This window comes from Hylobates moloch, unplaced genomic scaffold (assembly GCF_009828535.3).
Source record: "Hylobates moloch isolate HMO894 unplaced genomic scaffold, HMol_V3 SCAFFOLD_28, whole genome shotgun sequence".
Classification (NCBI taxonomy): Eukaryota; Metazoa; Chordata; class Mammalia; order Primates; family Hylobatidae; genus Hylobates; species Hylobates moloch.
The window spans coordinates 3,402,277-3,414,893 of record NW_026652303.1 but is presented as its reverse complement, the minus strand read 5'-3'; the positions used below and the strand labels follow the sequence as shown (position 1 = coordinate 3,414,893).

Here is a 12,617-nt window from a genome sequence, read left to right as displayed (position 1 = left end):
TGTGTGTATGTTTGTATATATATTTGTGTGTGTGTGCATGTGAGTGTATGAGTAGTGTGGAGTGTGTGTATTCATGTGTGTATGTATATATATTTGTGTGTGCGTGCATGTGAGTGAGTGGTGTGGAGTGTTTATATTCATGTGTGTGTATGTTTGTGTATATATTTGTGTGTGTGTGGATGTGAGTGTATTCAATGGTGTGGAGTGTATTCATGTGTGTGTATGTTTGTGTATGTGTGTGTATATATTTGTGTATGTTTGTGTATATATTTGTGTGTGTGTATGTTTGTGTATGTGTGTGTGCATGTGTGTGTATGAGTGGTGTGGATTGTGTGTATTCGTATGTGTGTATGTTTGTGTATATATTTGTGTATGTTTGTGTATATATTTGTGTGTGTGTGTGTGTGTGTGTGTTGTCACTGCGGGCCAGCTGTGTTTCAGGACCCTGCTTTGCTTGCATTTCTGCATCCTGGTACCTGAGCCTGTTCTGAGCTTCCATCTGTGGCATGCCCAGTGCCAGGTTCTGCAGCGCTTCCCAGTGCAGTGGCAGTGTGGGGTCCCACTGCTGCTTGCAAGTTGGGGCAGGGGGGCTGGTGATGGCCAAGACTGCACTGTGTGTTGGTTTGTGAGGTGACTTCAGGGCCCCAGTGTGCTCCCATCATTACTGTCCTTTTCCAAAACCTCTCAGCCTCAGAACCTGGATCTTATCTTTACCTTTTCTTTCCCCCTTGTCCCTCATCCAGTTCATCTCCAAACTCCATCTGTTTATTCCTCCTTATTATCGCTGTTTTAAAATCTTATTCTTGCCAGGATCATCTTCAAGCCCTGTTGCTTCGCACCTGATACATGGCCTTCCCACAGCCTCCTGCCTCCTCCCTGTTACCCTGGGCTTTGCAGTGGGGCCAGCTCTTTCTTCTGTCATTCCCCTGTCTTGTTCTGGAGCCATGGAGCCTTCAGTGGTGACAGTCTCTGCAGGACAAGGGGAACCGGCAGCCTATGGGCCAATGGGTTTTGTTTATCCTACACAATATTTTAAGAAATTGCCAGACAGCTTTAAAATTTGGAATTTTTTTACATTAAAAAACTCTATTTTCAGTTATTCCTGAAAATGTAGAAAATCCAGCAGCACTGAGCACATATTCCTAGAAGGTGACAGGTGGGAATGGCATGTTCCCTGCTGCTTTCCCTTGGGCCATGTTTTCTCCAGTTTGCCACACTCCTCACTCTACCGTATAGCCCCTCAGCCTGCCCCATTTCTGTCACCTGTCTGGCCCCCATCGACATGCATATTTGCAGCCCGGAGCTGACTGGCTTCCTGGCCAAGGACCTTTCTACGCCCACATTTAGAACTCATCTTGTCTTTTTGCCTCCTGCTACCATTTTGCCTCTTGGGAGCGCTCTCCCTTCCCTCTAAACCTGTTCAAATCCTGTCATTCCACAAGGCCAGTTCACCTCCTCCCTCCTATGTGCAACCTCCCTGCCTGCACCTGGTGGAGTTTTCTCTCTCCCTGAATCACTAAAGCACTTCAGGTTCGTCTGTGGCTTTGGGGCCATTGCATGTCATTGTGTTTGTCAGAGCTGTGTTTATACAGCCCGTGCCCCAGTGCCAGGGCCTCACTGTGGCTGACACACAGTGCCTTGCACGCTGTGGACTGTGGGTTCTCAACAAATGTATGACAAGAAAGATGTGTAGAGGTGATCCAGGGCCTCGTGCTATGGGTACCAACAGGAGGGCCTCTCACTAATGTGGGGCAGAGTGTAGCTGATAACTTTCCCCAGCAGCTCTGAAGACAGTTGTTTCACTTTTTGTCACCAGAGCCACTGTTTAGGGACACATCTTTAATGTGGGACAATGCCCAAACACAACTAAGCTCTGGGACATCATGGTGGGCCATGGGCGTGTTCCCTCCTTCGTAAGTGATTTGATCCATCACTAAGGTCATTCAGTGATACTGCTCTAAGATCAGCATGCAGAAGATAAAGTTCAATAGGACTTCAATCAAATTTAGAATATTTCCATACTTCTCATTAAGAATATTCAGTACCAATTTACAGGATTCCCTACTCTGTACTAGGTGCTGTCTTTGCTTCCCAGGACTCTCCCTCAAGAGCCTCCGGGTCTCTATGTTCTTCTCACCTGGGTTTTGTTTCAGCTTCGCTGGCATTCAGAACACCCAGGGCGCATGCTGAGCTGGGAGCAGGTGCCTCTCTCCTCCTATGCCTCTGATAAATCAGGGTGGGATTTCTGAGAAGCAGCATAGGTTGGTCAAAAGCGTAGATGCCTAATGGCTGTTATGATGACTCAGTCACTTGAGGTTTTCCCCAACCCTTGAGATCTGGGCTTTGTTTGCATCAGCTTTCTGGCTGGTAAAACCAAGCTCAGGGTTTCTCATCACATGCCCTTGGGTAGTGGGAGTGACCTTGAGATGCCTGGCATTTTTTTCTTTACTCGTACCAAGCCCCTTTGAGAGAGGGGAAGGGGCTTTGCTTCCCAACTTCTGGGCCAGAGGACGAGTGTACTCCAGGGTAGCACTGTCCAGTAGAGCTTTCTGCTACAATGCAAGCGCTCTCCATCTGTGCTTTCCAGCGCAGTAGCCACTTGCCTCGTGTAGCTATTGAGCACTTGAGATGTGGTCATTGCGACTGAGGAACCGAATTGTATTTCATTTTAATGTATTCAAATGTGCTTACCACATATGCTTATCATATGGGACAGCCCAGATCTCAGGGGTTGGGGAAAATGGGTCAGTGCCATACCTAACAGACAGCCATGCACAGTCCTAACGGGTAGATGCCTAATTGAAGACGCCTACTGCGTAAGGCGAGGCTCTACACTGCTATGCAAGTCAAAGCCTGTTTGGCCAAACTTGGCTGGCGTCAAAACGATTTGAATAATGTTTGTAGAAAGACCCATTGCTGTGCTGTTCTGAGGAGGGCATTAGTTACTAATTGTTCTTTCATTTCCTTTAAAAATAGCAGACACCAAGCTCCCTTAGCTGTGATTTAAGGAGCCACAGTGGTATAGCTTGCGAGTGCTGCCACGTACCACATAACAGCATTTCAGTCAACAATGGACTGCATATATGACAGTGGTCCCATAAGATTATAATACCTTATTTTTAATGTACTGTTTCTATGTTTAGATGCGCAAATATTTCCCACTGTGTTACCGTTGCCTACATTATTCTGTATGGTAATATGCTGTCCAGGTTTATAGCCTAGGAGCAATATAGGCTGTGCGGTACAGCCTGGGTGTGTGGTAGGCTAGGCCATCTAGGTTTGTGTAAATTCACTCTGTGATGTTTGCACAACGATGCTCCTAGCCATGGAAAGGTCATCCTTCAGCTTTATTATCATCAAAGCATTTCAACTTCCTGTTTCTACATCATCCGCTTCTATTAATAGCTACATGATTGTTAAGTACAAATATGAAAATTATGTCGAGGAGTACAAAATCTTTCTTCCATTAGGCAGAACCGCACAGATGAGATCTAAAACATTCACATTGATAAATGCTGCTTTTGAAGTGGATTTTTCCCCTTGAGAGCCAAGCAAAGGATCAAAACGGAAATTCTCCACAGAAACAGGAATAAATCACTAGAGAGGTTGTTTCTGGAATTTTCCTGCCCATCGAGGGCCTGCTCTTGGAGCTAATGTCAGCAAGGATAGTGTATCATATTCCTTGACTTCTTCAGTATACTAGGGTCCTCACTTCTGTGTTGTAACACACATACATACACACACACACACACACACACACACACACACACACACAAGAGGTTGAGTACTATTACTGAATAAATGCACTTTAGTAGGAAGGAAACATTCAGAAAGTCAGCCTCTACTGGGAAGCCAAGACAAACAGCTCTTGGAGCCAAGACACAGAGAGGCCACACCCAGGGAATGCCCAGGTGTCCCCAGTGTCCCCATGCACACATTTCTCTCTAGCTCCTGCAGATGCTTCTCAGCCATCCTTGTGGCTGGAAGGAGTTGGGCTGCAGTGACTCCTGATGAAATGCAAAATTGCAGGACTCTCCTAAATGCTCTTTTATTTTGACATTTTAAAATGCTGTTCTGAGAGGTATAGAGAAGACTTAGGTAACAGAAGAGATGAGAAATAGCCAAGATCTCCTTTGAAGTTCAGATTCCAAATTAGTGGGGTCTTTCACCAAATCCAGCTGGCCCTTCTTCTCTCTTTTCAGGCTAGAGGTCTTTGGTGGCAGGAATATTAAACTAGACCCACATTGGCTGCAACAATGAAAGGGGTTGACCCACTCACTGATAGGCAGGCTTCAGAGGTGGTTTGATGGAGGGATGTGGTGATTTTATCTAGAACCCTGTTTTCCTACTCTCTTCAGCTCTGCCCACTGTGGAGTCAGCCTCATCCAAAACTCAGCCTCTCTTCAGGGTTGTATGGTAGCCACCGGTAATTTCCGGTGCCACACTTCCTCGGTTCAGAAGGAGTGAAGGGGACGTTCTTGTGAAAACAGCGCCTTTTCCCAGAGCCCCCTTAGTTCTTAGTTGGACCACGTGTCTTCTCTTAAATCAGTAACTGGGGCTAAAGCCATACTGATGCCCCAAATCCCATGGTGGAATCAGGTTTTCCATAGACCCAGAGCTATGAAGGAAGATGTGGACCCCCAAATAAAGATTGGGGTAATCACCCAGCAAAGGGTGGCTGTTAGATAGGAAACTGCCATCTCCTGGCTCTATCGTCTGCCAGTCTCCCCTTATATACTTACAGATGCAGCTTTATGCTAGAAAGTAGAAAATTCTCATTTTTTGAAAGATTACGTTTATGGCTTAGTGACTCTTAATTCTCCTTTGCTCTCCCTCCTCCTTCTCTTCTTTTCCCCTACTCTCCTTTTCCTTCCTTCCTTCATTTCCCTTCTTCATCTGTCCCCATCCTTCCTTCCCTTTTCCTGTCTTCTCCCTTCTCCTCTTTACCCCTTTATGCTGTTTCCCCTTTCCTCTCTTTCCTTCCCTCCTCTCCCCCTAGCCTCTCCTTCCCCCTGCTTATCTGTCAACCCTTCTCAATTGATGATCTAGTTGTTTGTTCAACTTAACCTAACTGGTGGGGTACAGTTAGATTTCTTACTAAACTAAATGCCTTCATATCCTCCCACTGCCCCCCAGGAAGAAGAAATGCCAGAGGTAGAAATTGACATTGATGATCTTCTTGATGCAGACAGTGATGAAGAGAGAGCTTCAAAATTACAGGTAAGCAGTTTCCAAAATTGAGAACCTTCTAATCCTGGACACTTGAGAGTCTACTTGGGTCTCCAGTGCTTGGCATCAACTGATTCCGCCCTGTGGTTGTGTCGGCACCAGGACCCGGGCCATGGCCGTTTGCAGAGAGGAAAGCAATGGGCTGCTAAGTGTTCACCGTCTTAAACTGCCTCTCTGAGGATAAAGCAGCTCTTGACTATAGTCCATTTTCAAAGCGCCTTATAGGTATAACTTTCTCCAGCCCCATTTTCTTGGGAGAAACAGCCGATTCTGCTTCCAAAGATCCAGTTGCCGGGGAAGGGAAGTGATACCCCACAGTTGTATGAGAAAGAGAGGGACTGAGCTAGCACTGGAATATCCAAGCCCAGAGCTCTGGTCTCGCAGTTGTGGACTGTATCATTAATGAAATTAATTTCTAAATATGATTGCTTATGACATAATTCTGTTTAGTAGACGATCTCTTCGTAGACAGTGCTCACCTCTTAGCATTCCAGTACAACGATGGATATTGAGATGTCTACTATTTCCCTAGTGGACAGCAATAAAGTACAGTACTTATTTCTCTTCCCACAGGAGGTCAAATCTATCATTTTTAAATCTGCCTTTGGGAGTTTCTAAAACCAATTAACTTTTACTTGCCATTGTTCTTAATGTCCACTGATAATTACTGTTAATGGTTGTTGGTGACCACAAATGGCAAATGGCCACTACGGCAACCAAAGGGCACATTTTAATGTATTAATGTGTTTAATGCATTAGTCATTACTAGCGCCCCCTGAGTGGTGAACAGTCTCGGTTATGACCATTATTTCTTCTTGGTAGATTTAGCTGGGAGATAATAGCATTCTAGTTATAAAATTTTAAAAAGATAACGCAGGTATCAGTTCTATAGAAAATGTAATGACATAGCAGAGTTTTCTTAAAATTGAGAACTTGAAAGGAGTCTTAAGCTATCATCACTCCCCACCCCGCAGTTCCCAGGTGAGGACCCAAGCTGGTTTATGGCTGCATTGCACTTAAACTCCTTGCGTCCTGAGTGCAGTGTGGGTGCCACCACTTGTACAGGCTGGCTCAACTTGAATATCCACCAAGTTGGCAGCCAAAGGAAAGGTGTGTGCATGCGCGTGTGCATACAGAGGAGGTAAAAAGTCATTGACCAGAGGAGTGCGTTTGAAACCATTTGGATCCTGCCGAGTTATATCCAGTTAATTGAAGGAAAACTGGAGAGGGGGATTTGGTTCCTGTGGAAGGCCATCCTGGATTTGAGCTACTAAGTTAGTCCACATCTCTCTGAAGTCTGCAACCTAATGGATGCTTGAGCATCCCTGTCCTTTAAAAGAAGCTTTTTTCCTCAGCAAGGCATTCAAAACCTGGTCAAGGGGCCGGGCATGGTAGCTCACGCCTGCAATCCCAGTGCTTTGGGAGGCCAAGGCGGGTGGATCACCTGAGGTCAGGAGTTCGAGACCAGCCTGGCTAACGTGGCAAAAACCCGTCTCTACTAAAAATATAAAAATTAGCCGGGTGTGGTGGTGCACACCTGTAGTTCCAGCTATTCGGAAGGCTGAGGCAGGAGAATCGCTTGAACTGGGAGGTGGAGGTTGCAACGAGCTGAGATCGCACCACTACACTCTAGTCTGGATGACAGAGCGAGATTCTGTCTCAAAACAAACAAACACACAAACAAAACAAACAAGAAAAACTGGTCAAGGGTTATATTTTGTTTTCAATGCTATGGTAGTAAGAAAACATAAATCTTTTCCTGTTCAAAAAGCTTTTCATGTAGCACATGTGTGTGCAGGTTGAAAAATTTATGAAGGTTAAACGTTTTATATCTTCAGACCACCAACTGGTGCTGAAATGAAGTGTGTTTCTAGATAGTATGAAATCTTGATTTACCATTATAAAATAATACTATGAATATAAAATGATTTTTAATTTTGCCTTAAAAATAATACTGAATTTTAAAATAATAAAACTGGTTTTCTGTGTGTTTAATTCTAGGAAGCTCTTGTAGACTGCTACAAACCAACAGAGGTAAGCAAATCACTTCCTAAATGCCATATGTGAACTGGTTTTTATTAAATTAATTTGTCTATTTTTAAAGCAAACTACAATAAGTAGGTTTGAGTGTGTATATACTAATTAGCAATTATTATCCATGAGTGCATATGTTTGAATAGCTCTAACTTCATTATTTCTAAGCCTAAACGTGTCTAGTTCAGAGATACTTAAAATTAATGGAGCAGAGTGTGTTGCTTGTGTTAGATAAAAGCCAAACTTCAAAGGAAATTGTGAAAGGGTTTGGAATCATTTTAGTAAAAGTTTTAGGTTTATAACTGGTTTATATATTCTATTGGTTTATTGGTATGTATTTTTTAAAAGCGTAAAGTCAGTTCTGTCTTTCCAAAGAGTTACCTTTATTGGGGAAAAATGTTATGCCTTGTTTAGATATTTATTAAGTATAATGTATAAATATTAGCATAAAAATAGGCATTAATGTGATTAGACTAAAGCATTTAATGTAGACTCTCATGACTGACAGCGCATAATAGAAATTAAGGTTTTAATCAGTTATGAAAATATTAGCAAGAGAAGTACTTTGTTCCTGTGATAAATTGGAGAAATAAGATCCGTCAGATGTTTTGAAGTCTATTTGTAACATCAAAGCAATGGTGATAAGACTTCTGATTTTTGAAGAGGTCTAATTAAAAGGAGGGAGGAAAGCATGCTTTTACAAGTGTCTGATTTCAATGACTTGGTTTGGGACTAGTTACCTATTTGAGCTTTATTCTTCCAACCTCCAGCTTTGATTACATCTTGCAGTCATAGAGATTTTTAATTTTAATTTTAGCCATCAAAATCTATACTTTTAGACCAGGCTTGGTGGCCCACACCTGTAATCCCAGGCCAAAGTGGGAGGGTCACTTGAGCCCAGCAGTTCAAGACCAACCTGGTCAACATAGTGAGATCCCGTCTCTTAAGAAAAAAAAAAATTATATATATATTTAAATTAATGTAATACAAATACATACTAATACATCCGAACTCCCCCCCCCAAAAAAATTCTGAGGCTTATTTTAAAAAGGTAACAGTGACTTTCTCCACCTTTCAGGCCCCTTCCCTATTTTATATTGTATTTATGTATTATATTTCTATATTTTCATAAGCCACACTTTTGCACTTTTGGCTGTTTCCCTTCCTTGCTATTTGCTCTTTTCTTTCTTTTTTTTTCTTTTAGAGACAGGGTCTCATTCCGTCACCCACGCTGGAGTGCAGTGGTGCAATCATAACTCTCCCTGCAGCCTCGAACTCCTGTATTCAAGCAACTCTCCCATCTCAACCTCCTGAGTAACTAGGACTACAGTCATGCATTACCACACACAGCTAAATTATTTTTGTTTTTTTATAGAGACTGGGTCTCACTATATTGCCCAGACTTGTCTTGAACTTCTGGCCTCAAGCTATCCTCCTGCTTCAGCCTCTCAAAGTGCTGGAATTACAGGAATGAGCCACTGTGCCTGGCCTACTTATTCTTTTATTCTTAAACATGCATCTACTACTTTTTTTTCATTTATTGACTTTAGGAGAAAGATGATCACTGTCTCACTCTCCACACAATTCCTTTTCATCTATACCCTCATCAGTTATTTAACAGTATTTTGTTAAATTAGTAGTCAAGGTTTATAATACTATGATTTAAACAAATGTTTTTCACTGTTAAGGCAACAGTGAAATATGATCATGGTTCCTTTTTGTATAGCCCTTTGTTTCTCTTGGAGTTGACAATCCTTGCCTTTATTATTATTATTATTATTTTGAGACAGGGTCTCACTCTGTCACCCAGGCTGGAGTACAGTGGTACAATCTTGGCTCACCGCAACCTCTGCCCCCCAGGTTCAAGTCATTCTTGTGCCTCAGCCTCCTGAATAGCTGGGATTACTAAGCCCGGCTAATTTTTGTATTTTTAGTAGAGATGGGGTTTTGCCATGTTGGCCAGGCTGGTCTCAAACTCCTGGCCTCAGGTGATCTACCTGCCTCGGCCTCCCAAAGTGCTGGGATTACAGGCATGAGCCACTGTGCCTGGCCATAACCCTTGTCTTTAGTTTTGTCTAATACAAATTGGTATTTTTTGTTGAACTCTCCAGTGTGTTTGTCAAACATGTAATATATTTCCTGACTGTTCAATTACATCATTACCATCCCCCTGCCCCCAGACTTTTCTCCTGGAGCCCCTATACAACAATCTGGAGAAGTTTTTCTTTGTGTTTATGTTTTAAATTATTCTGCTCTCTGCATTGTCTCTGTTTTCTCTGAATCTTACCTTTTTCTGCCTATTTTCATGTCTTTGCTGATTTTTGGTAGCATAGTCACATTTGAATATGGGGAGACAGTAAGCTCATTTGCATTTGTGTGTATAAGAACAGCTTGTTTTTTTTGTTGTTTTTGAAAAGAGTCTTGCTCTGTCACCCCAGGCTGTGGTGCAGTGGCGCCATGTAGGCTCACTGCAAAACCTGCTTTCCAGGTTTAAGCGATTCTCATGCCTCAGCCTCCCGAGTAGTTGGGATTATAGGCGTGGGCCACCATGCCTGGCTAATTTTTGTGTTATTAGTAGAGGTGGATTTTACCACGTTGGCCAGGCTGGTCTGAAACTTCTGGTCTCAAGTGATCCACCCACCTCGGCCTTCCAAAGTGCTGGGATTATAAGCAAGAGCCACCGTGCCCGGCCAAGACTGCTTGGCTATTGCTGGGTCTCACTATGGAGTGACCAAGTTGCAAGCCAGATTTTTTTTCTTAATCTGTTATGTGTGGAAGGGGATGGCTCCTCAAAAATGTCAATGTTTGGTTCTTTTTCTCTGGAGAGATTCAGGATTTTTAGAGTTTGACCCTCAAATTCCCTACATGAGGGTGGACGGTCTGACTTTAGGCCTTCTGGAAGCAGAGAGGAGAATGCAGGAGACTTTACCATTTAGCTCTTTGGGGACTAAAGCTTCTTTATTTATAGGTAGTTGGGGAATTAATATAGGAAGGTGATTTTAAATTGTGTGATGGGCTAGACAAGGATAATAGAATCATAGTCAAGAAAAATGATGAATGATGCAGATGAATGAGCATGTAATATGGGAGTGGAAGGGGTTGCTGCAGAGAGGAAGCCCCATTGGTCGCTGCAGACATGCATTCACTCATTTCATCAATTCCTTTTTCTTCAGTTATCCACCTAAGTGAAGAAATGCATGCTTTGGTTATTTGGGTGAGAGAGTTTGGACTTGCAGATTTCTCTTTTGCCTGGCTTCGTAGCCAACAGTGAAAGCACTGCATTTTCTCATGGAAATGAGCCCATTCTCTCCCTAGGTTTTATAACGTCTAGGGAACCAATATTTACACTAGTTGAGAGCCGTGCCGTTCAATGAAAATGGTGGGTCTTGCCCCCGGAGCAAAAATATTTCTCATCTGGTTTCTATATGGAGGGTCAGAGATGAAAGAATGTAATATTTGAACACTCTTCAGAGTTCCGAAAGCAGAAAAAGGAGCCAGAGTCTCTAACTGAACATCTCTGTGTTCTTTTTTTAGCTCATATTTCTAGGAATGGAGAAATGATGTAAAATACTGAGGAATTTCATTCCAGTTCACTTATCTGTTAATGGATCATTTCAAAAAGGCTGGACACTTTTGCCTTTGAGCATATGTTCATAGGAAACAGATTTTACTGGCACCTGGATTGTGATAATGACAATTAATAGCTTATATTTTTCCAGAGCTCTGTAGTTCACATTGCACTAACATACATTACTTTATTTAATCCTCACAATTGTCACTTTAAGTAGACAGGGTTTGGCTAGCTTGCTCGTAATGTCAGAGCAGTGAGCAAGAGAGTCAGGACTCAACCCGAGTTTCTGATACCTGATCTTGTGCTCTTTCTTTCCAATCTGCCAGTCTTCCTAAGCTACTTGACTCAGCAAGAGGCTTAGAACTTTATAGGACTTTGCCCTATCTGAACTAAATGCCTATCAATTAATGGTGTTCTTTTCTAAGTAGGGATCTCTAAAGGTGCTGTTATTGATCAAAATTATTTTACTTACAATTGTTATGCCACTTGGAAGTTAGAAATGTAAGGAAGATGTCTTCGCTGATTCAGATACTTTTATTTTAGAACCCCTCATTGCAGAGGTAGGGTGAGTGGTGGGAAGAATATTGGAATTTGAGTCAAAAGTCTTATGCTAGTGCTAGCACTAACTGTGTGACTTTAAGCAATGTTCTCAACCTCTCTGAGTCTCCCTTCCCTCCTCTATAAAATGGAGGTAATAATAACCATGTCTCTGCATATTGGTAAGGATTATTTGCTATGATAATTTTTAAAATTTATTTTTATTTTTTGAGAAAGAGGCTCACTCTGTTGCCCAGGCTGGAGTGTGGTGGCACAATCACAGCTCACTGCAGCCTCAATCTCCTGGGCTCAAGCAATCCTCCTGCCTCAGCCCCCCAGGTAGCTGAGAAAACAGGTGCACACCACCACCCTCGGCTAATTTTTGTTATTTTTGTAGACACAGAGTTTCTCCATGTTGCCCAGGCTAGTCTCAAACTCCTGAGCTCAAGCAGTCCACCTGCCTGGGCCTCCCAAAGTGCTGGGATTACAGGTATGAGCCACCGAGGCTGGCCCACAGTGATAATTTAGTGATGGTAACAACAGCAATGATAATGGCTAAAAGATCACTGGGTGCTTAGTAGATGCCAGGCGCTGATCTAATCACATCTCGTGTATTAACAGATTTAATCTTTTTTTCAGAAAAATTTTAACATTTGTTAAATTCTTCATAGCTTTTAAGAGAAAATTTTAAGTAGACTTTATTATTTAGAGCAGTTTTAGGTTCACAGTGAAATTGACTAGAAGGTACAGATTTCCAATATGCTCACTCCCATCCACCTCACACATGTACACAGCCTCCCCAATTGTCACCATCTCCCCACAGAGAGGTACATTTGTTAGAACTGGTGAACCTACATTAACACATCATTATCGCCTGAAGTCCACAGTTAACATTAGGATTCACTCTTGGTACTGTACATTATGGATTTGACTGAATTCATAATGACATGTATCCACCACTACAGCATCATACAGAGTAGTGTCACTGCCCTAATAATCCTCTGTGCTCTGCCTGTTCGTCTCTCCTTCCCCCCTCACCCCTGGCAACCACTGATCTCTTTATTGTCTCCATAGTTTTACCTTTTTCAGAATGTCGTATCTTTGGAATTATACCGTATATAGCCTTTCTATTTTCAGAATAGCCATAGCATGAAAATTTGTAGCCTTTTCAAACTGGCTTTTTTTTTGTTTTGTTTTGTTTTTTGAGGTGGGGTCTTGCTTTGTCTCCCAGGCTGGAATGCAGTGG

General features: G+C 42.6%; 1 protein-coding gene across 1 annotated transcript in view; it reads left to right on the top strand.

Annotated features, from left to right (window-relative positions):
• LOC116463180 (protein phosphatase 1 regulatory subunit 14C) overlaps positions 1 to 12,617 on the top strand; it is a 104,850-nt gene that overhangs the window by 64,406 nt on the left and 27,827 nt on the right. Inside the window, exons 2-3 of the mRNA XM_032146174.2 lie at positions 5,137 to 5,220; positions 7,231 to 7,263. Of these exons, the coding sequence (XP_032002065.1) occupies positions 5,137 to 5,220; positions 7,231 to 7,263 (117 nt within the window). The remainder of the gene's footprint in view (positions 1 to 5,136; positions 5,221 to 7,230; positions 7,264 to 12,617) is intronic.